At 36.6% G+C, this 26,093-nt stretch overlaps 1 protein-coding gene across 2 annotated transcripts; it reads right to left on the bottom strand.

Annotated features, from left to right (window-relative positions):
- Window positions 1-25,643, bottom strand: LOC127852373 (serine/threonine-protein kinase Chk2-like). 2 transcript variants are annotated; one of them, XM_052386335.1, is made up of 15 exons: window positions 25,383-25,640; window positions 22,816-22,940; window positions 22,024-22,102; window positions 21,707-21,772; window positions 20,831-20,921; window positions 20,146-20,254; window positions 19,112-19,165; window positions 18,853-18,917; window positions 17,519-17,618; window positions 15,629-15,667; window positions 14,896-15,107; window positions 10,546-10,661; window positions 4,218-4,303; window positions 3,399-3,482; window positions 1-1,515 (listed from the first exon to the last, which is right to left on the bottom strand). In XM_052386335.1, exons 1-15 carry the CDS (start codon window positions 25,498-25,500, stop codon window positions 1,423-1,425), a joined length of 1,437 nt encoding a protein of 478 aa, XP_052242295.1. In that variant the 5' UTR covers window positions 25,501-25,640; the 3' UTR covers window positions 1-1,422. The 2 variants fall into 2 exon arrangements, with proteins under 2 accessions (XP_052242295.1, XP_052242302.1); XM_052386342.1 differs by lacking the exon at window positions 3,399-3,482 and having other exon boundaries at window positions 25,383-25,643.
- Between the last annotated feature and the right edge of the window lie 450 nt (window positions 25,644-26,093).

Raw genomic sequence — 26,093 nt, 5'->3', positions numbered from 1 at the left:
TAATTTTTTATCTTTCATTTATTTTTTAAGCTATACAAAATAACATCAAATTTTCAAAAGGATTCAAAACTGTCTATAAAAGTTTGTCGGTTTTCATACAAAATCCTCTAATAAAGAATCATTAAAAGCAAAACATATCATTACCTGTTATATATTTATACAAACAACACAAAGTATGTAAAAATGCAAATCGTACCGGGTCATTACAAAACTATAACATGCAAACATTATAAATAAACAAAATAGTGTGAATTGTGATAGTAAATACCTAATGTGGAAAATGTCAATAATGAAAACATTAACTCCTGTAATAGTGTTAGAGTAGACAGAACCTCATTTTCCTGTTATAAGTTTTAAGCCTGTCAGACCAGCTAGTTAAATCCCCGACCAGCCACATAGCTTGTGTGGGTAGCGGTCATGAAATCCTCTACAGCCCTTCTCCCTCTGATTAAAGTCTCTCAGTTGTCAGTTACTGGTATAGGTATGTGCACTTTGTACTGGTTGACAAGCTTACCCAGGATAAGAGGGAGTTGGTTAACTGACCCCCTGAAAAACTGTGGAAAGCTGCAAACACATAAACAAATATTTTAAGCTGGATTGTATGGAAAGGCTTAGGGAAACTCGAGACAGATTTCTGGGAAGAAACAGTTCTTGGTGTGTTTGGAATGTGTAAGCTCTCTCAACATCCTGTTCATTATGGTTTGCGTTCTAGCAAAATTCTGAACTTGTTTCATAATCACATGTGTTATACAAGCTGGTCCCAGTCCTATTGCACTGAACACCAAAGTAATACTACAAGACACCAAAGTAATGCTACAAGACACCAAAGTTATGCTACAAGACATACCTAACATTGAGTGGAGTGATCCACAAATAAAAGAAGTCATAAGATAAACGTTCCAAACAAAAAATAATCTTACAAATGTAATGAAAAATATACTCAAAACAAAAACATAACATAAAAATTAGTGTGAATATAAAATATACAGCATTGGAAAGCACAGCTTTCCCATGAATGAACATGTTCTGTTACAAACAGGGTTGATGAAAACAGTTTGGCATGTTGCATCATAGTCAGAGGTCCTAAACAAATGTTGGTCCTACAAAAATATATAACTGCTAGAGACTACAACAAATCTGTTCATTATGACAGCAGTTGTTTAACTGTTTCTGAACACACAACTGAATGAGTGCCATTTATCCGTTAAACAAACATTGCTACAAAATAATTGTATCCACAAACCGCGATGAAAAAAAAACTATTGATGGCCCTTGAAACAAGTACAAAGCTCATCATATAAGTTTTAGTTCAATTTTACAGTAAGCTCACTTCACAACACAAGTTAAGATCCTTGCCAGGACAGTTTTCGTTACAACCCACACATGCTTTCAGTCCAGTCTACAACCATCCATCAACCAGATCTACTCATTTGGTGGGGAATTGGTGTCGCCTGAACCTCGTCTCTTCGAATCCGGCTCCTCACCAGAACCATTCTCCAACCCTCGCTTCTTGGGCTATGAAAATAGGAAAAATGGAATTCAGAAATCTGTATACTTCAGACATTATTACTTAATTAAGATAAGTGATACAGGTATTTGTTTGAGGTCCTTGATTTATAATCAACAAAAATTGCTATTTTGAAAAAACAGTATCATGGGTTTTATCTGCAAAAAAAGTGGATTTTTAAGAAATTCACAATATTATTTCATTTTTCTTGTAGAAATATACTGGGTTTTGTACAAAAATGTAATTATATGTGAGACATTGGGCACGTTTTTGAGTACCAGTTAGTATAACTTGAGATATTTCCTTTTAATAGGAGCGTTCTTTAGACCTCCCTCCTAAGAGATTGCATACTGGTTCCCTACTAAGACATTGCATACTGGTTCCGTCCTATGACATTGCATACTGGTTCCCTACTAAGACATTGCATACTGGTTCCCTACTAAAACATTGCATACTGGTTCCCTACTAAGATATTGCATACTGGTTCTACTCGGGATACAAACTTAAAAGAGTGTTTCAATAAATAAGCCTAGCGGCCCATCCACAATCAATATAATTGTCAATTTTATTGTCAATAATGAAGATTGACAATAAAATTGATAGTGAATGGATGATATTGAAGATTTAGTCAATGTATTGAAAACAAGGGCTGTTTGTTAAACATGCATGCCCCCCCATATGGGCTGTCAGTTGAAGTGGCAGCCATTGTGTGAATATGTTTTTTGTCACTGTGACCTTGATCTTTGACCTATTGACCTGAAAATCAATAGGGGCCATCTGCCAGTCATGATCAATGTACGTTTGAAGTTTCATGCTCCTAGGCCTAATTATTCGAGTTATCATCCGGAAACCATTTTACTATTTCGAGTCACTGTGACCTTGACCTTTGACCTAGTGACCTGAAAATCAATAGGGGTCATCTGCCAGTCATGATCAATGTACCTATGAAGTTTCATGATCCTAGGAGAAAGCATTCTTGAGTTATCATCTGGAAACCATTTTACTGTTTCGAGTCACTGTGACCTTTGACCTAGTGACCTGAAAATCAATAGGGGTCATCTGCCAGTCATGATCAATGTTCCTATGAAGTTTCATGATCCTAGGCGTAAGCATTCTTGAGTTATCATCCTAAAACCAGTTTACTATTTCGAGTCACTGTGACCTTGACATTTGACCTAGTGATCTGAAAATCAATAGGGGTCATCTGCCAGTCATGATCAATGTACCTATGAAGTTTTATTATCCGAGGCTTAAGCGTTCTTGAGTTATCATCTGGAAACCATCTGGTGGACGGACGGACCGACCGACATGTGCAAAACAATATACCCCCTCTTCTTCGAAGGGGGGCAAAAAATTCAAAGATCTCAAATATTTATAGACGGATTGTCAATTTTATTGACGAGTGTTTTGCACCCTTCATTAATATTAAATCAATATTTATACATTTCTATTTGTAGTCTCGTCAAAATTTTCATACAGTCAACATGGCTAAAGGGCAAAAAATATTCTGTCAATAAAATTGACAATTATATTGTGTGTGGATGGGCCGCTTAAAGGGCAAAAAATATTCTGTCAATATTATTGAGACAATAAAATTGACAATGATATTGTGTGTGGATGGGCCGCTTAAATTTATGCTTTCCATGGAATCATGCTAAAATACAAAGATATTTTGTTCACATACTTTATTATATTTTCTTTATCATCTGCATAACATCAGTCTTTCACTCTATACTGTGAAGGTATGAGATTTGTTCTGCGAAAAATGGTCTTAATGCATGTGCAAAAAATGTTGTCCCATATTAGCCTGTGCAGTCTGCACAAACAATTCAGGGATGACCCTTTCTGCCTAAACTGGATTTTTGGTAAGAAGAGTTTTCCTTTAACCTACCGATCTAAGTGCGGCACTGGGAGGTACCATCCCATCAGACTCCGGGTACATCAGCTTCTTGGCTTTTTTCATCATTTCTTCATCCTGAAGGATGCAGACATAACATGCAGTGGGTGATAATATAAGCAAACAAATAATTAATTCTCATTTCTTGAATGAGGGATAAACTTTTATTTCAATTTATGTCAGATATTGGTGTCAGATAATATGTTTATTAGAAGCTATGGCAAACGGGGATTTTTCTACTTGAAATCGTATGAAACATTTATTAATTCAAGTTAAACAGACAACACTTGTTTCCACAATTTAACATCAAATGTATGCAAGTGCCTTTATTTCTCATGCATGTCAATAATCATAAATGAGCAGCACTCTGTGAAAAGGGGGTTTAATACATTTGTAAAGTGGATTTTTGCTAAGAAGAGACTTTCTTTAAATGACTCTTTAAATGAAAAATATAAAAGCGAAAAGTTTCGTCCCTTATTAGCCTCTGCACAGGCTGCACTGGGACAACACTTTAGGCACATGCATTCAACCCCCTTTACAGACCAAGGCTCATATAATTCTAGACCATATGAGCCGGCTCATGCAGAAAATGGTGTAATGTCATATACAACCAGTGTAGCTCCAGCTTACCCTGTAGCTCCTGACCAAAATGTGCAAAAGCACAGGATGGGCTCGAGGTCTGCTGACCCCATTTGGCATAAGACCTATTTTTGTACAATGCAGCTTAATATTTATCAGTGATGATTTCCACATGATTTGGCTATGGATATGTATATTTATCATTGATAATTGCCACATGATATGGCTACGTACCTTGAACCAGGGATGATTTAGAGCGTCTGCCAGTGTGATTCTCTTCTTTGCATCCACTGTCATCATCTTCTTAATCAGGTCAATGGCTGCAATCACATAGCGAATCAAGGATTTGAGATGTTCATCTCATATTTTACTAGAAATGGCGCCGCCGCGGCCGACGCGTATCCCCACGCCGCAGCTTTTGACCCAGGGGTCAGATCAAAATTCCAAATAGTGCATTGTCGCACATATGCTCATAGCTACTATGTTTGTAAGTTTCAAGATTCTAGTGCTTATAGTGTAGGAGATAGTTGCCAGGACGGACAGCAGGGGGGCATGCATGTACAGGAGCTTACCGCGTTTAAGTGAGAAAGTTGTTGCAAAACTTCAAAGATGGCGTCGTTTGTTGGATTATTTTTTTTTAGGAAGGGAGGATATTTTCACCCGGTAAGCCCCTTTGTATTTATAATTATTTTTCAATGAATACGCCGTTTCGGCTCTCCGGTGTTTGTGCTTCCCTCGGTTTTTTGTTTCAAGATCATAGACGTCGGGATAGTTATTGAAGGAAAACCGTCCACAAATCTGTTGTCTACTTACGGGACGTTTGATAAATTGTACAAATATCATTTTCTCTTATAATACACAGTATTGACACACGTGAACAGTAAAATATAAATAAAATCATGATTATTTCATTCTACCGACGCCGTTTTATCACTGATAATTAATTTATTGGCAAACATTATTGGTTTAACCCCCTTATTTGAAACTGACTTCCTTTTAAGCACATTTTGGGACCTGACTTACAAATGACAAACAGCTCTTTCATATGTAAAAGAGCTTGACATGATATACCTACCCATCTTGAATAAAGTTTACATGTTTACTTCAATTTTATAGTTTTATAGCATGTTACGTGGTGCAATATAAGTGTTTTTTTAATCACGTTACTTACTGTAGAATAATAATAATGCTGTACGAAAAACCTGCCGACCAATTGAATCATATTTTCAAGAAGATGGGTTGTGTGGTGGCTGATGTACGAGATAATAGAACGTTTATCAGCCCTTTCAGTAATATTATAATTAATTTAATGTATTTTATGACGTGTCGACCTTATTCTGATATGAACTTTTTTTAACCATTCTTTTACTGTCATTTCAGATGATGCAGGTTAAAGGGCGAAAATAAGTGCATCTTTCGTTGCAGTATATGTAATGAGGAATTTTACATCATGGGAGGATTGAGATACCATGCCCCATTCATGGACCACATGAGTTTAAATGTAGAATATGCAAGAAAGAATCCTTCAACAGAGCCGGACTAAAAGCAGCAAATAAAAAAACACGAACCAGATAAAACATGTACAGCTGATGTTTTTAGTGTTTTTGTTTTATTTTTGTAAAGTCTACATAGACACTTCTGACCACGTCTGACATATAATTGCTATGAGTGCTACTTACTTACACGTTTTGTTCCGTATATGTCATGATGCTATTTTCTCACTTTGTTATGAAAATAAACCAGTATCTGTGTTACGTCATTTCTTCCTACGATGTCTCTGCATAAATTTTCAATTGTATTCAGCACTTACATACATGATAAAAGAAAGATTTGGGTCGAATTTAATTTCTTATGCATTTGACATATTAACATTACTTACGATTAGAAGGCAATGTTATGAACAAACGAAATAATCTTTCTAAGTGAACCAATACTTTATTCTCTCAATACAACAGTCATAAATAATATGTTTTCACATAGGTATAAAAGAGAAAAAAAATACATGTATATATTGATCACTTCTACTGAAATCATATCGTGTAGTGCATTTGCACAAATCTTTCTATCCACTACAAATTCACTTTTTGCGATTATAATATAGTGACCAACTCAGAACTGGTTTAAAAGAAGGTCGTTCAAAATGTGTCACATCAAAGTCATATACATGTATCAGTATCGTTATGGTAAAAGGCATCAAATGTCATTGTATTAAATAAACAATTAATATTTAAGTTTTCATTAAAAAAAACATCCACCTATATGCATCTTCTAAGCAGATTTCAGGCATTCCAAATTGCTTCATGTATTCCGAATCGCAACAATGGCAGTACTTGGTTACATCAACCTTATACTAGTATCAAACCGGCTTTACCCTTATCTGTTTTTCATTACACTTTTATTGCATGTATATGTGATTGTTTGGCATGGTACTTCGACGTAATCTTTTTTGTTTGATTGATGGGTTTTCATGTACCTATCGCTTTCTAGAGCGGTACACACTTTGTTACGCCGTCTTTTTTAATCTTTGCATCCTCAACATATATAACTGGCGTCTTGATATCTGAAAATAGTAAGCATAGTATTCCGTTTAGTAGGCATAGTATTCCATTTTATGCATATTCAAACATAAGTATGTCCATATGTGTTAAAATAAACATGTAAGAATTACACTGTGTTAATAATACCGTCGAATGTCTTATATTACACACACTAAATGTTAGTGTTAAGTACGCTATAAAACATAATAAAAAAATTAATAATATAACAATTAATAGAAAAAAGATAACTCTTGGTTTCCTCAAGTAAAAATGTTTTCAAAAAAATTCGCACCAATGCGGAATTCATTCACGAAAGTTATTTCGCATAAAACCTTCTAACATAGGAAAGAGCTGTTTATCATTTGGAAGTCAGGTCCCAAAATGTGCTTAAAAGGAAGTTTAGTTCCAAAAATGGGGGTTAACCCATTATAATTCGGCATTAAATGAATTAATAGACATAAAAACGCGTCGTGATAATAAAATAATCGTGATTTATGTTATATTTTACTGTAACCATGCACATATACTGTTTATTATGAGAGACGATGATATTCAAACATCCAACATCTCGAAGGTCAAGAAATTAAACAACAAATATGTCGACGGTTTTGCTTCAATAACTTTTTTATTACGACGTTTACAGTATTGAAACAAAAAACCGAGGGGATCACAAACACCGTAGAGCCGAAAGGGCTTATTCATTTAAAAAAAATATAAATATAAACTGGCTTACCTGGTGAAAATATCTGCTACTCCTTCACGAAAAACACTTAAACGACGCCATCTTTGAAGTTTTGCAACAACTTTCTCACTTAAACGCGGTTAGCTCCTGTATACGCACGCCCCCCTAGACAGATGGCGGAGATAACCACATAATCCCCCCGCTCCAATTCGGAGCGTGGGGATAATTAAACCAGGTCATGAATTTCACGGACAAGTTCACTGTATATGTTATTCCAACTCATCCTTTCATTTCCCTTTTGTGTTCATATTAATGAGAATTGCAATAATAGCCCTGAAGCATTCACCTGAGTTCACTGACACCAATTGTTGAAGACTTGATCTGATGATCTAGTGTAGTTTTTTTACAAACTTTTAATCATTGCTCTTTTATTTTATCATACCACCGCACCAATATCTGCCTGATATTAGTTGCCCGATATATTTTTTAATATCATGGTCAGAAAGATAACGAATAAAATAACGGCTCCGCAAGCCTCGCCGTTATATAATTCTAAGCCTTGCCTGATATATTACAAGAAGATCAGGCAGTAACCTGTTATTCTCTATATTCAGAAACATTCTGACCAAGTTTCATCAAGAATGAGTCATAAATAAAGCCTCTAAAGTGGTAATAAGTTATTTTCTTAGATGTTACTTGGGGACACGTTTTTTAGCGTGACCCCGCTTCGAAGTAGTTCTAGATAATGTAAATATAAACATTCTGATCATGTTTCGTTAAGATCGAGTGATTAAATTTGCCTATAAGAAAGGTAAATACACTATTAAAAGATTTGACCTAGTGACCTTTATTTATGCATATGAACCAGATTCAATATCAGCCTTGACATTACCAAGATAAATATTCTGACTAGATTTATTGATTGATTCATAAATGAGAACTCCAGAGTGGTAAAAAGGTTTTTCCAAGATTTGACCTTTTGATTTAAATTTTGGATGCATGTGACCCAGATTCCAACTTGACCTAAATAATGTCCATGTAAACATTCTGACTTGACCTAGATAATGTCCATGTAAACATTCTGACCAAGATTCATGAAGATTGGATGAAAAATATGATCTCAAGAGTGGTAACAAGCTAAGGGTTGACCACACACACTGCACAATGCAAGACAGCTAACCCCAAACATAGGGTGATAATACTATAATATCACCTGTTATGACACCCTAAACATAGACTTTTAAGTAAATTACTCCATGTCACAAAAGCCAAGTTGGTATTGAGGAGAATAGGGTTTTCATGACATAAATATTGGATTGTTGGAAAGCAATATTGCATTTTAACACCCCTTGAAATATTCTTGGGCAGTAATACTGTTGACAAAATAAGCTTTGAACCACAAACGTTGCAATATTTTTTATGCATGAATGACAAGTGTCAGATAATTTTTGTCACAAGCTTTAAAACGACAGATAAATCCTTTACCCTCTTCACTGATGTGATTTCATTTCATGTTAACGATTTCATTTAAAATTCTTTTACAGATTGCATCACCTAACATGCTGATTTAAAAGTGGATTTCAATAAATAATTTCTTGTTAAGCACATTCAATTTTATATAACAATACATATTCTTAAACCAAGTACAATCAACATCCATCAATTTAATGCATTTAATGCTAATTAAATTGCTTGAATGAACATCAAATGCAACAAGTGTTCCGCGGTCGGAGACATATGCTCGTCCAAACTGGGCTCTGAACTAGTTACCCCAATTTCAATAGAGGTCATCTACTGTCCAAGGCAAATACACATGTGAAGTATCAAGCCAATCAGTCAATTCTTTAATGAGTTATTGATTAGAAACAATTTTCACACTTATTGTAACAGTGACCTTGAACTTTGACCTAGTGACCCCAATTTTGATAGGGGTCATCTACTGTCCAAGGCCAATGGGCATGGGAAGTTTCAAGCCAATCGGTCGATTGGTTGACCAGTTATTGATCAGAAATGCTTTTCCCACTTATTGTGCCATTGACCATGACCTTTGACCTAATTACCTCAATTTCAATAGGGGTCTTCAACTGTCCAAGGCCAATGCATATGATAAGTATCAAGCCAATCGGTGGAACAGTTGACGAGTTATTTAACAACAACAACATTTATTCAGCATTAAAGCTTATACAAGCTCATAGCCTACATTATATATGCATTATACAATTTATAAGTAATGGTAGAAGATAGAAATTGGAAGATGGTGTTATGAACTGGTTAACATGGTTAGTTATGAAGGGAATACATAATTGCATCTGATATTGCAACTTATTACTTACAAGACAGACGATTGGAAGAATTTTCTCTATTTTTTGGAGAAATAAACATTTGTGCATACCAATGTTATATGTGGGTATGTCTGAAATACAATTTTAAGAATCTTATCTATGTGGAATATTTTAAATAAATTACTTTAAACATAAAAGTAAATTACGTAATGCAATGTTTCGTGATATTATAATACAATTCTTTTTGTGTATGTTATGAGATATATACAACGACAACAACAACATCAATTTATCAATGAAGCTAATATGAGTTCATAGCCCTCACATATGAAATTATTATTATTATTAATCGGAAACAACTTCACACTTAGTGTGTAACAGTGACTTTGACCTAGTGACCCCAATTACAATAGGGGTCATCTACTGTCCAAGGCCAATTCACATGCGAAGTACTAAGCCAATCGGTGAATCAGTTGAGGAGTTATTGATGGGAAACGATTTCACCCTTAGTGTGTAACAGTGACCTTGACCTTTTACTTAGTGACCCCAATTTCAATAGGGGTCATGTGAAGTATCAAGCCAATCGGGCAATTAGTTGATGAGATATTGATCGGAAACGATTTTCAAACTTAGTGTGATAATGACCTTGACCTTTGACCAAGTGACTCCAATTTCAATAGGGGTCAGCTAATGTCCAAGGCCAATGCACACGTGAAGTATCAAGTCAATCGGTCAATTCGTTGATGAGTTATTGATCGGAAACTATTTTCACACTTTAGAGTGATAGTGATCTTGACCTTTGACTTAGTGACCCCAATTCCATTAGGGGTCATCTATTGTCCAAGGCCAATGCACATGTGAAGTATGAAGCCAATCAGTCTATTTGATGATGAGTTACTGATCAGAAACGAAACCGGTCTACCGACATTAAGACTGGTCTACCGATAGGTCCATTGACATTCAAACTGGTCTACCGACAGACAGTCAGCAAAACAATATACCTTTTCTTTTTCAAAAAGGGGCATAATAAATGTAAATCTTGATAAGCAAGAGCTACAAACCCTCTTCTGACACGCCGTCCCAGTACTGTTTGGGGAATGAGTAATGGCCTCCCATGATCTGTTTGGGGAGATCCATTTCCTTCCTTTCATCTGAGAACGGAGGGTAGCCAGACAGGCTGAACACACAAACATAGAAATGATGAGCCCTGCTCTAGGAAAAGGGGGCTTAATACATGTGTAGAGAGTGAACTCCCAGAATAGACGGTGCAATCAACACAGGCTTATCATAGGCGACACTTTCCACATGTATGGAATTTAGGTTTAAAGAGGTCTCTTCTAAACAAAAATCCAGTGTAGACATGCTTTAAGTCATCCAGTGTAGACATGCTTTAAGTCCCGTGTAGACATGCTTTAAGTCATCCAGTGTAGACATGATTTAAGTCATCTAGTATAGACATGCTTTAAGTCATCCAGTGTAGACATGCTTTAAGTCCTGTGTAGACATGCTTTAAGTCATCCAGTGTAGACATGCTTTAAGTCCCGTGTAGACATGCTTTAAGTCATCCAGTGTAGACATGCTTTAAGTCCCGTGTAGACATGCTTTAAGTCATCCAGTGTAGACATGCTTTAAGTCCTGTGTAGACATGCTTTAAGTCCCGTGTAGACATGCTTTAAGTCATCCAGTGTAGACATGCTTTAAGTCCCGTGTAGACATGCTTTAAGTCCCGTGTAGACATGCTTTAAGTCATCCAGTGTAGACATGCTTTAAGTCATCCAGTGTAGACATGCTTTAAGTCCTGTGTAGACATGCTTTAAGTCATCCAGTGTAGACATGATTTAAGTCATCTAGTATAGACATGCTTTAAGTCATCCAGTGTAGACATGCTTTAAGTCCTGTGTAGACATGCTTTAAGTCATCCAGTGTAGACATGATTTAAGTCATCTAGTATAGACATGCTTTAAGTCCAGTGTAGACATGCTTTAAGTCCAGTGTAGACATGCTTTAAGTCATCCAGTGTAGACATGCTTTAAGTCCGTTTTGTCCAGAACAAGGCTAATATAAACCTCATACAGAAATATTTGATACACACAGCTAAAATTCATGGCAACAATCATGTTAATGATAAACCAATATCTGTATCTGTTAGTCAACTTTAATTGGTAGACACTCCAAGACTGCTAAGATATCTTGTATATAAACATATAATTAAAGAAAAAATATTGAAGATCGTAACAACATTTAAGCAATGATAGAAATTGTTTGACCAGAGCTTAATAAATAACTTAAACTGAACATTAGCATCCTCTTCTAATCAGAAATGATAAGAAACAAGCAACTGAAAAATCATCCTTAATTTGTTGTTTCTTGTTACCAAATTTGTGGTAACAATTTTCTATCAAACTTCAAATCTGAACATCATATTCATCAAACAATTGAAACAATTACTCTTTGTCTCACTCAACATATAAACAATATCACACCCAGAATCCAGGCGCTATGCCTCACTCACCATATAAACAATATCACACCCAGACTCCAGGCACTATGCCTCACTCACCATATAAACAATATTACACCCAGACTCCAGACGCTATGCCTCACTCACCACATAAACAATATCACACCCAGACTCCAGGCACTATGCCTCACTCACCATATAAACAATATCACACCCAGACTCCAGGCGCTATGTCTCATTCACCATATAAACAATATCACACCCAGACTCCAGGCACTATGCCTCACACACCATATAATCAATATCACACCCAGACTCCCGGCGCTATGCCTCACTCACCATATAAACAATATCACACCCAGACTCAAGGCGCTATGCCTCACTCACAAACAATATTACACCCAGACTCCAGGCGCTATGCCTCACTCACCATATAAACAATATCACACCCAGACTCCAGGCACTATGCCTCACTCACCATATGAACAATATCACACCCAGACTCCAGGCGCTATGCCTCACTCACCATATAAACAATATCACACCCAGACTCAAGGCGCTATGCCTCACTCACAAACAATATCACACCCAGACTCCAGGTGCTATGCCTCACTCACCATATAAACAATATCACACCCAGACTCCAGGCGCTATGCCTCACTCACCATATAAACAATATCACACCCAGAATCCAGGCACTATGCCTCACTCACCATACATATAATTTCACACCCAGACTCCAGGCACTATGCCTCACTCACCATATAAAGAATATCACACAGACTCCAGGCGCTATGCCTCACTCACCATATAAACAATATCACACCCAGACTCCAGGCGCTATGCCTCACTCACCATATAAACAATATCACACCCAGACTCCAGGCGCTATGCCTCACTCACCATATAAACAATATCACACCCATTGCTATGCCTCACTCACCATATAAACAATATCACACCCAGACTCCGGGCACTATGTCTCACTCACCATATAAACAATATCACACCCAGACTCCAGGCACTATGCCTCACTCACCATATAAACAATATCACAACCAGACTCCAGGCACTATGCCTCACTCACCATATAAACAATATCACACCCAGACTCCAGGATCTATGCCTCACTCACCATATAAACAATATCACACCCAGACTCCAGGCACTATGCCTCACTCACCATATAAACAATATCACACATAGACTCCAGGCGCTATGCCTCACTCACCATATAAACAATATCACACCCATTGCTATGCCTCACTCACCATATTAACAATATCACACTCAGACTCCAGGCACTATGCCTCACTCACCATATAAACAATATCACACCCAGACTCCAGGCACTATGTCTCACTCACCATATAAACAATATCACACCCAGACTCATGGCACTATGCCTCACTCACCATATAAACAATATCACACCCAGAATCCAGGCACTATGCCTCACTCACCCTATAAACAATATCACACCCAGACTCCAGGCACTATGCCTCACTCACCATATAAACAATATTACACCCAGACTCCAGGCACTATGCCTCACTCACCATATAAACAATATCTTATCCAGACTCCAGGCACTATGCCTCACTCACCATATAAACAATATCATACCCAGACTCATGGCACTATGTCTCACTCACCATATAAACAATATCACACCCAGACTCATGGCACTATGCCTCACTTACCATATAAACAATATCACACCCAGACTCCAGGCACTATGCCTCACTCACCATATAAACAATATCACACCCAGACTCCAGGCACTATGCCTCATTCACCATATAAACAATATCACACCCAGACTCCAGGCACTATGCCTCACTCACCATATAAACAATATCACACCCAGACTCCAGGCACTATGCCTCACTCACCATATAAACAATATCACACCCAGACTCCCGGCGCTATGCCTCACTCACCATATAAACAATATCACACCCAGACTCCAGGCACTATGCCTCACTCATCATATAAACAATATCACACCCAGACTCCAGGCACTATGCCTCACTCACCATATAAACAATATCACACCCAGACTCCAGGCACTATGCCTCACTCATCATATAAACAATATCACACCCAGACTCCAGGCGCTATGCCTCACTCACCATATAAACAATATTACACCCAGACTCCAGGCACTATGCCTCACTCACCATATAAACAATATCACACCCAGACTCCAGGCACTATGCCTCACACACCATATAAACAATATCACACCCAGACTCCAGGCGCTATGCCTCACTCACCATATAAACAATATCACACCCAGAATCCAGGCACTATGCCTCACTCACCATATAAACAATATCACACCCAGACTCCAGGCACTATGCCTCACACACCATATAAACAATATCACACCCAGACTCCAGGCACTATGCCTCACTCACCATATACACAATATCACACCCAGACTCCAGGAGCTATGCCTCACTCACCATATAAACAATATCACACCCAGACTCCAGGCGCTATGCCTCACTCACCTTATAAACAATATCACACCCAGACTACAGGCGCTATGCCTCACTCACCATATAAACAATATCACACCCAGACTCCAGGCGCTATGCCTCACTCACCATATAAACAATATCACGTCCAGACTCCAGGCACTATACCTCACTCACCATATAAACAATATCACACCCAGACTCCAGGCGCTATGCCTCACTCACCATATACACAATATCACACCCAGACTCCAGACACTATGCCTCACTCACCATATAAACAATATCACACCCAGACTCCCGGCGCTATGCCTCACTCACCATATAAACAATATCACACCCAGACTCCAGGCGCTATGCCTCACTCACCATAAAAACAATATCACACCCAGACTCCGGCACTATGCCTCACTCACCATATAAACAATATCATACACAGACTCCAGGTGCTATGCCTCACTCACCATATAAACAATATCACACCCAGACTCCAGGCGTCCACAGCCTTGGTGTAGGTGCCGGTTCCAGCAGTAACCAGGATCTCTGGGGCCAGGTAGGTCGGCGTGCCACAAAATGTCTTCATCAGCGAGCCCGCGTCAACAAACTTGGAGAGCCCAAAGTCAGTGATCTTTATTAACGTCTCCTTCTCATCACTTTGGAGCAAAATGTTTTCTGGCTAAAAGCACAAGTGTACGTTGTTGTTTTTATTGGCGCCAAAAATTGAGATACGCACAAATATTCCTAAACATATTGCTATTTGATAAATAAGATTCGTATAATTTATTTTCAGTATTGAGTTATGTTTGCAATATATTTAAACTCATTTTATATTACCGCGAAAAAACTACACTTAGCCAGAAATAATTGCAATATCTGCATGTACATAAAGAGAAACCCAAATTTTTTCTAAAAAATTTGTAGTCCCACAAGTTAGAGTAATTGCAGTATGACCTCATAAAAGTTATTGATCTGGAAACAATTTCAATAAGTACTTGCCAGAGACTTAGCACAGGTTGCTCAGTTACTGTCCTTTCAACTTAACATTTTTAGGTATTGAAAATAATTTATGAGGGTTTATTAAAATGGTTGCCAGTTACAAGGTTTATTACTATGCAATCCACTATGGTGGATTAAAATGTAACGTATTCTGAACATATGCATCTAACTCCTATGAATGAGAAAAAAAAGGTTTCTCACCTTTAAATCTCTGTGTGTTATACCTTGATCATGTAGATACTGAAAAAAAGAAAGCTGGCATTGAAAAGAATAATCAATGCATATAGCAATTAATTACACTAATTAATGTATTAACTTTTGGGCCGAAATTTTAAACAATGTAAATTAATACATAAATTTAAAAAATAACAAATTCATCTAATATACCGGTATTGTAAATGCAAAATTAAATATTGTGTAAAAAAACACCTTCTTATAAAACTGCTGCGTTCAATAAACACAAATGTTCCCAAAGGTAACCTTACCTTGTCAGTATTGATTCACTGTTCATTTGAATAAGTCTTTAAAATATTAGGTCAAACACCTGGTCAAAATAAGGTCAGGTGATCGGAATGTTAAGAGTGTTAAACAGAAATATCATTGTGTTTAGTACACAGTATCAATGTTAAACAAACAGTTAACCAAAAATATTTACCTTCTGAGTCAGTCCAAAAGAAGTAGGTCAAAACAAGAACAATTGGACAAATAAACACACGGAACGACTGACAGGCCGGCAAATCCCTACATGCCGAGGGATAAATAAATAAAACCCGTCATATTAATAAATATACAAATCAGGGGGTTTTCTAGCCATTTTGGGAAAGGAGTCTGGTCAAATATGGATGTTTTAAATCGATAAAATGGCAAATTTTGAAAAAAATTATTGACAAAATGTACGTAATTGTTATTTTATATCAACAAATATTGACACACCAGAACAAAACCATACATATTATACTTATTTTCTTTGTTAGAAGTTTATGACATAAAATTGAGAAATAAAAATCATTTAACACTTTTTTTTTTAATTAGGATTTTTTACAATTTCAGTTTGGGATCGGGTCCCCTTGCTTCGGGATCAGGGCCGTTTAATGTTTCAAACAGGCTGTAACATAATTATTGTATGCCTTACTCATCACCCATTTCCATTCTGACCTACTGTACATGTCACAACCATCTGGTAGAAGAGCAGTTTGGCATTCTGACCTACTGTACATGTCACAACCATCTGGTAGAAGAGCAGTTTGGCACTCTGACTTACTGTACATGTCACAACCATCTGGTAGAAGAGCAGTTTGGCATTCTGACCTACTGTACATGTCACACCCATCTAGTAGAAGAGCAGTTGGGCATTCTGACCTACTGTACATGTCACAACCATCTGGTAGAAGAGCAGTTTGGCATTCTGGACCCATATTCACCAAACAATTCTTAGACTTAAGTCTAAGAATAAAGAATATTCTTTAAATTGATATATTGAAGAATTGCTTGAGTTTTTAATCAAACTTGGCATTAAACACCTCATTTGATATCATTTTTATGTAGATCATTTTGTTAATGCCACAATTACCACGGAGGCCTGTATATATTCAAACGCTAAGAACAGGTTGGTAAATACGGGCCCTGACCTACTGTACATGTCACAACCATCAGGTAGAAGAGCAGTTTGGCATTCTGACCTACTGCACATGTCACAACCATCTGGTAGAAGAGCAGTTTGGCATTCTGACCTACTGTACATGTCACAACCATCTGGTAGAAGAGCCGTTTGGCATTCTGACTTACTTTACATGCAACAACCATCTAGTAGAAGAGCAGTTTGGCATTCTGACTTACTTTACATGTCACAACCATCTGGTAGAAGAGCAGTTTGGCATTCTGACTTACTTTACATGTCACAAACATCTGGTAGAAGAGCAGTTTCGCATTCTGACTTACTATACTTGCCACAACCATCTGGTAGAAGAGCAGTTTGGCATTCTGACCTACTTTACATGTCACAACCATCTGGAAAAAGAGCAGTTTGGCATTCTGACTTACTTTACATGACACAACCATCTGGTAGAAGAGCAGTTTGACATTCTGACTTACTTTACATGCCACAACCATCTGGTAGAAAAGCAGTTTTGCAGTTGGCTCGTCATACTGGCTCAGGCTGACGACTTTGTCAAACAACTCACCGCCTTCCACCCTACAACACAATACAGATACTAGAACTCTGACACATACAAACTACCGTTATACCCCTGCACCACTGAGCTATCATATGAGCCTTGTTCTGGGAAAACAGAGCTTAATGCATGTACATAAAGTCTTGTCCCAGATTACTCTGTGCAATCTACTCAGGCTTATCAAGGACAAGGCTTTCTGCCTGAACTGATCAAGGACAAGGCTTTCTGCCCGAACTGATATCAAGGACAAGGCTTTCTGCCTGAACTGATCAAGGACAAGGCTTTCTGCCTGAACTGATATCAAGGACAAGGCTTTCTGCCTGAACTGATCAAGGACAAGGCTTTCTGCCTGAACTGATATCAAGGACAAGGCTTTCTGCCTGAACTGATCAAGGACAAGGCTTTCTGCCTGAACTGATATCAAGGACAAGGCTTTCTGCCTGAACTGATCAAGGACAAGGCTTTCTGCCTGAACTGATATCAAGGACAAGGCTTTCTGCCTGAACTGATCAAGGACAAGGCTTTCTGCCTGAACTGATATCAAGGACAAGGCTTTCTGTTTGAACTGATCAAGGACAAGGCTTTCTGCCTGAACTGATTTTTTTGTTTTGAAGAGGCATCCTTTAAATGAAAAATTCCATAAAGTGTTAAGTGTCTTGCCGTATGAGCATGTGTAGACTCCACAGGCTATATTGGATGACACTTTACACAGATATTTATCCCCAATTTCCCAGAATGTGGCTCATTTGTTTAAAGACAATTAACTCAGAAATGTGGGCATGTAAAAAGTGTCTTGCACATCTACATTTCATGGTGATGACATACTTTACGTTTCAATGTTATCGCTTGAGACATAGAAATGTGGATGTAGTTTGTGCCACAAACTTATATTTTATATGAACAGATCAAAGAGCCAACTGATAAATCAAAAGGGACACTCCAATATACCTCATCTGGGCGGTGGTATACCAGCAAATACAGACGTTATTCTAAAAAATTTATATTTAAAAAAATAAACCAATAAAGGTAACCAGGCATGTAAACAAAAATAGTCTAATCAAGTTATCTCAAAGTAAGATCAATTTACACAAAATTTGTTTAATTGAACGGTGATTGCATAACTAACACAATAATGTTGTTATGCACTTTTTTATTAACACAGAGATAATGTTGTCTGAAAACAGGAGTTTCGATAATAATTTAATTAATTAGTGTAATAAGAGTGCAATTTATACAAAAATAATGTTTACTCACAGTTCCAGTATTATATATAAAACTTCTTTAGTGTCTATCACATCTTCTATACCAATTATACATGGCTGAAATGGAAAACAAAGAAAATATGACATAACCACTTTATACTCAAAGTACAAATGGTATTAATAATTTGAATACAATTAATGCTCATTAACTCTAAGCTCAAACAATTTGTTTTAATATACAATATATATATATATATATATATAATAGTATAAACACTTTGATGGTAAGTAATCCAAGAAAATATACTTACATGTTTCAATGCCTTTAAAATTTTAACTTCACTCATGACTTGTTTTGAAAGATTCTGTAACAAAAAGCATATAATGACTGATATATACACTCAACCACATTAAACAGATATGGGCTATGCTCTGTGAAAAGAGGTTTTGATGCATGTGCGTAAAGTGTCATCCAAGTCCCTATGCAGATCGCACAGGCTAATCAGGGACAACACTTTCCGCCTAAACTGCATTTTTGCTAAAAAGAAACTATCTTTAAACAAATAAATATCATAAAAGAAGATAGTGTCGTCGCTGATAAGCCTGTGCGGACTTCACAGAATAATCTGGGACAACACTTTATGCACATGTATCAAAACCCCTGTTAAAACTCACAGAACACAACCCATATATAATCCTTATTTCTCAAAAACGGCTTAATGTATCAACTTGAAATGATATAATGTGGAAGTTTAAGATCATTTTCTACAAAGTCACATTTTTATAAACATTCATCCATGTTGGTCTCATATTTGAACCTGAAAACAGAAATGCGAACACTATTTCAACCGAACCGTATTTGGGGTTGGATGAACAAACCATCAGCATTTAACAAATATTTAGGTTCTTGATTGGATGAACGGAGCTGAGTTCTGGGGAAACTGGGCCAACAATGAGTGTCCATTCCTGATTGCTCTGTATTATGATATCAGCTTGTTTCTCGGAATACATGTTTAAATATTCATCTAAGCAGCGCTCTGGGAAATTGGGCTTAATGCATACGCGTAGTGTAACACCAGATTGGCAGGTGCAGTCCACACAGGCTGATCAGTGACAACATTGCCCGTTTTTATGACCATTTTCGTGTTCAGAAAGTCTCCTCTTAAATTTAATGCATTCTAGATGGAGAATGTCATCCCTGATTAGCCTGTATGGACTGCACAGGCCAATCTGGTGTTACAATTTACACAATTGCATTAAGACCGTTCTTCCCAGAGTGTTACTCAAATGTAATAGCCTCAGCCTCTGACCAAAGTACAACAGAAATAGGTCTAGATATACTTACCACAGCATGCTGTCCCCCTGTTGTGAATTTCTTCTTGGATATGATTTTTACAGCAAACTTCTCACACGAGCCTTTTGCAAAGGCAAGTCTGACTTCCCCGCAAGCACCTCTGAATAAGGAAACGTATTCATGATACACTGTGAGCATATATAATTTATATGCTTCATATCTGTCTATTTTTTTATCAGAAGAAAAGTACAAACTTGCAAGTTTGTTTAAATACAACCATTTCACAAATCTACATTATGACTTTGTTCATGAGAAACAGACTGCCATTTTACCATAATCCTAAACGAATACATTTCACTGCACTTTATCAGCATGATTTCAAAAACAACCCTAACAATTCATGATAATTATTCATACAAACATAAATGCTAAAAGAAAAAATGCAATTGAGAATTACTTTAATTTACCAAATTATCAGAATGCTACTGGTGAAAAGTAACATCAAAGTGTGTTATTATTAAGGTTTAAAAATATCAAACAAAACTTAGTGAACTGATGTTACACAGACAACAAAAAATATTTTATTATTGAATATATTTTTTCATTTTCTTTTTTATTGAAAAACAGAACAGACATATTACATACAACATATATCTACTTACAACAATTCCATAAACATGAGCATGTTACCTAATTTCACCACTTATATCAATACAATACAACAACAACTGTCTACCTGCCAAGGGTTTTTGTAAGGGTGTATTTCTCCTTAATGGAAGCAGGAATATCACTGTCGTTGCTTTCCAAGAGATCCATAAACATAAATGCTAAAATAAAGAAACATTTCAGTAGTGCTTTGGAAAAATGGCACTTTTGCGTAAAGAGTCGCCCCAGATTAACCTATGCACATGTTCATCAGGGAAGAAAATTTCCATTATTAATAAATTTCTCTTTAATGGAAGTATTTTCTAAATGAAAATCCAGTTTAGACAGAAAGTGTCATTCCTGATTAGCCTGTGCCAACTGCACAGCCTAATCTGGGAAGACACTTTCCACACATGCATTAAGTCGATTTTCTCAAAGAAAGGCTCATTTGGTTTAAGAGAAACTACTATGATGGTTGTAACCCCAAATCATGAATGTTGCCATATTAATAAACCCTAACGTAATGAAAATCTTCAAATGAATGCCTATGTAAGATATAGCTTTGTGGGTATAAATTAATGTTGGCGGAATTGTTGTAACAATGAAATGCAAGCACAGACAAAAACGCACTGACCACACGGCTGGTAAACTAAAATCATAACCCAAAGACTACAAGTACTGGGTACACCCCAGGAAACGGACTTGAGAGCGTTTATATAAGCCTGAGGCATTTGATGCAATCAAGCTAATATAAATAGATTTAAACTAAAACTAAATCATGACATGTGTACCAGAAATCCTTATCTATTTAATTAACATTGTTGGGTTTGGAACAAAAATATTTGAATACTAGAATACAAGATCACGATCGAATATTTGATTTTTGAGAACATAGAGGAGTAAACAGATCACATCTGTATTCTGATGGTGCACAAAATATAGGCTAGAACTAAAGATGGGCAAATACCTTTGTTTTTCTTCAGTGCAAGACCTATTTCATCGTTGTTTGCAAGCACCTGTTTGTTACCTTTGCCTGAATGAAAAAAAAATGCATATTATACAAAAATTGTAACTTATAGAAATGTAAACTGCAGAGTTAAGTAATTATTTGCAATTTATTTAATATGAAATTTAACAGAATTGAAGCATCATGTGAAGACCGGTACTTAAGTGGTAACGGTAGCTATCTTTTTCATATCAACAATTTGTATTTGTAAAAAATGCAAAATTTATGTACTTTATAGTAAATGGTTAGAAGTAAAACAGAATGTTTGTTCTACGCACCAACTTTATCTCCATTTATAAATGTTCCATTGCTGGAGAGGTCTTCCAGGAATACATGCATACCAGTAGATGTGTGTTGCTGGGGACATAAACAAGGTAGGTAACATGTATGCATAATATCATAGGTAACATGTATGCATGATAATGTATGCATGATTAATTGATTATGTATGCATCATATCATAGGTAACATGTATGCATAATTTAGCTTACACAAACTCTGTTACATAAAAGCAACACATTTACATGTGTTTCAAGTAAGGCATATTGTTTGAAGGGCTTGTTCAATGGAAGACGTTCATTAAATTAATAATTCCAATACTAAGCCTAAGAGGTTTATCTATTTTCCATGCCGGATAACATATTCTCAACATTACTTTGATGTTTTACTAGTTCAATAATAGCAGTTAAATAATATTCATGCAGTCTATATAAATGAGTTTAAACTTTATTACAAATTTGATATTGTGCAAAATAACATATTTAACACTGAGTTTATGTATATCAAACACAAAATAAAACACAACAAACTGCCCATATAACAAGTCTTAAAATACCCGCTCTAAAGAAAAATGAAATCAGCTTTTGCAAACAGCATAAAACCAGATCAGCCTGCAAGTAACTCGCATTCTGTTCAGGTGTTATGCTGTTTTCTACTCATCAGTATATTAGGCTTGGAAATGAAGCCTTTCAAGCTTGAATATATTAAGAAAGGACTTAAATTAAATTTGACTTTCTAAAGGGCTTCAAACGCGTCAACATATATATCAAAGTGGTAAAGGGTTAACATACCCGCAAAATCTTGAAGTGCACTTTACTGTAAGCCTGGAAACACTGGTGCTTCTTTGATCCATTATTATCAAAAGGGACGTCACAATTCTCCCCTCTTCCAAAGGAATACTCATCTTTTGTCAAATCTGAAATTATCCAAACAATAAAAGTACAACAAAACAAATAGTGTCTGCATTTTTATTATCATTTCAGAGGAAACATATATTCATGACAGTATCTTTAGTAGAAGAGAAAATCTGTTGTTCTGCTTAATGACAGAGCAATGTTGGCATTATTCAAGGGCCCGTCATACTGAGTAACTACACACTTGTTATATAAGTGGAAAGTTGATGTCATTCATTCCTTAAATCTGGTGTTGCATTAACAATACAATAGTATTCATTTTCTACCTACAGATGCATCAAAATAACTTTATAAATGAGCATCAGAAACTACAATTTTTGGGACATCGTGGGTATGGTACCAGGATAACAGTAGCACATAATTATTCAGTATCTGTGATGTTCCTGTACAAAAACTAACAAAGAGATTGTTGGTTATCCTATATGTTATTTAATGGAGCTCATATCTTGCTTTAGAGTTGTCGTCCAGACATGATGTTGAAATTGTTAATTTTTAAGACATTGACCATAGAAGGTTAAAATTCGGGTCTTATATACTATATATAAAACTCTGCGAGAGCTCTTCATGCGTGAAATGAATAAATGTTTTCGTAATGCATTTTAGTGTGTGCAAATGTATCCCAGTGCAGAATGTCTTTCTGAGTGAAATGTCTAAAATTAAAAAATGTGTACATATGTGAAAAGTATCTGGTGGTAGTGTTTAAAGTTTCTTATTTTGGGAAATGCATTGTAGTTGTAATTCGTGAGAACATCAACAGTGGTAAGCAGTTGTGTTTCACAGGAGTATCCAGTTTGAAAGCCATGATTTAAGTTAGCACGGATGCTGTTATTCACTACGTGTTTTATGATGTGTTTACACATGATGTGCTCTAGTAGCTTGCATGTTACGCAAGTTAAGGTCTGTGGTTTTGGTCTAGATGGATGTCCATTTTTTTTTAAACGAGTGAGACAAAAGTGTCTTTCAATAAATAGAAAGTTGATTTTTGGAAGATCATTAACAGAGCAGGTGCTAACTGACTGGTGTTTTCAGTAAAAGGCATGGCATTATGTCTGGTCGTTGAGCGTTTGCAGGGTTTATGTTACGGAGGAGTTTCTCGACTTAAAGTGTGGTAATGTTGAGTGGAGGTAATGGTGTACGACATCTGTTGTGATGCTAAGAAGATGTGTGTCTCCTGTGTCCATTGTTAGATGTGTGTCTCCTGTGTCAATTGTTATGTGTGTCTCCTGTGTCCATTGTTAGATGCGTGTCTCCTGTGTCCATTGTTAACGGGGATTTGAACTGGTCAATCAGCAACTGCACATGTTCAGCCATTCTTTACTTCACCAGTACTGTCTTTTCTGCGAGATTTCACATACCTCTAGATGGGTTTGGTGTTTTTTTCATCAATGCCTCTCTGTATGGTGTTATTGATGAGTGGTTAAGTTCAGCTTTCTGAAATGCTTTTTTACATTTCCTCTGGAAAGAATTGAAGGTGTTATATTGATTACTTTTCGTGGTTTGATTGTAGAACCTTGATTTTCGTCTGAACAGCCTTTTCATGTTTTTTTCAAGCCATGGTAAAGATTTGTGCTTCTTGCTCATCTTTGATGATACGTGCTTGTCCATAGATTGTGCAATGCCTGATTTAAATGTGTCCACCAGTGACTGAATGGTGGAGCTTTGACCTTTGGCTTCATCAATAACCCAAGCTGAGAGATTTTGCATAATCCTGGTTCATGTTTACAAAGTTTGCTTTAGAGAATATGAAAATCTTTCTAGGAATCTGCCTAATATTCTGGGGATTATGTCCATATCAGTTACCACCATGGTGTGCTCACTTTACCTGGGACTGAGTCTGAAGATAATGTTTTCACTAGTGATAAGATTGTTTGTAGATACAAGGTCAAGTTGTTGTTGTTTCTGGTAGGTTGGTCGTTTTTCTTGTGTGAGAAGATGTTCTATGAATAGGTCTTTTAGAACTTGTTGGATATCTTTATCAGGGACTACTTTTTTGACTACCAGGTTAGGCCAGTAGATATCTGGGCAGTTAAAGTCACAGGCAAGGATGATGGACTTTTCACAGGCTGCTTTTGTAGGTTGATGGGTGGATTTCTGGATAGTTGATGTTGCATTGTGGCATATAGAAGGAACATAAATTCGGTCAAAAGCTATTCATAGCTTATGTTATCATGTTTGTATACCATATCGACAATAAATAAATATTGATTTGATTTGATTTGAAACGGACTTAAGAGAGTTTCAATACGCCAAAGGCTTCCTGTGCATTTGAGCTAAAATAAAAAGGTTTAAACTAAGCTAAATCTTAATCCTTCCAGGTTTGGACAGCTAAATCCCCTGCTGGTGCTCATGTCTTTTTTACATTGTGACAACTGTCACGATTCGTTTGCAAACTGAACAGACTCAGTTAAACATCTAACTTCTAAACGGATGAATCTGAGACAAACCCATAGCAACAAAACTGTCAGCCAGCGGAAACAGCCTTCCCCAGGCAGTGGAGTCTTGACTGGATTCCTCCTCGCTATACTCGCCGTCAATGACATCTTCTGTTGGGAGCGTCTCCATTATGTTTTTAATTTAAAAAAAGTCTTCAGATTAAGATATTTGTGGGGACAAATGCGCTGAAGTTGCACAATTATATTCACATGCACGAATTTATTGTTATCAAGCTAAAGATCAGAGGCAACCCAAATGTATTTAACCCAAAAAAACATTTAACCCAAAACAAAATGGAAATGAAACGTAGACTGGCAGCTGAACTTTATGAATTCTTATTCAATTTCGAGCTTATTGCGTTCATCAAAATATTCATTTTCGATTAAATGAAATATTTTAATTATCAAATTAAATGTACCATATTACATTTAAAATTTGGTTAAGCAACCATTACTTATGTTCCTTAAAATGTACATATGTGCAAAGATCTATTAATATACCAAGATAAGAATCATCAATGCGATAAAGAAGGAAATCTCGTTAGTTCTCCAGGCCCGAGATTTGACGACGTGATTTCCAGTGGCGCAGAAATATTAATAGATCTTTGAGATAACAGAGTGAGACTAGCGGCTGCTCGATTGATGTTAGGTAATATTGATCTCGTTTTCGTTGCGCTAATACCCGATATTTTCTGTTGGTCCGAATAGATATTGTGATCCATA

Source organism: Dreissena polymorpha, chromosome 1, assembly GCF_020536995.1.
Source record: "Dreissena polymorpha isolate Duluth1 chromosome 1, UMN_Dpol_1.0, whole genome shotgun sequence".
Taxonomy (NCBI): domain Eukaryota; kingdom Metazoa; phylum Mollusca; class Bivalvia; order Myida; family Dreissenidae; genus Dreissena; species Dreissena polymorpha.
The sequence above is the reverse complement of the archived record's forward strand: the minus strand, read 5'-3'. Positions and strand labels throughout refer to the sequence as shown.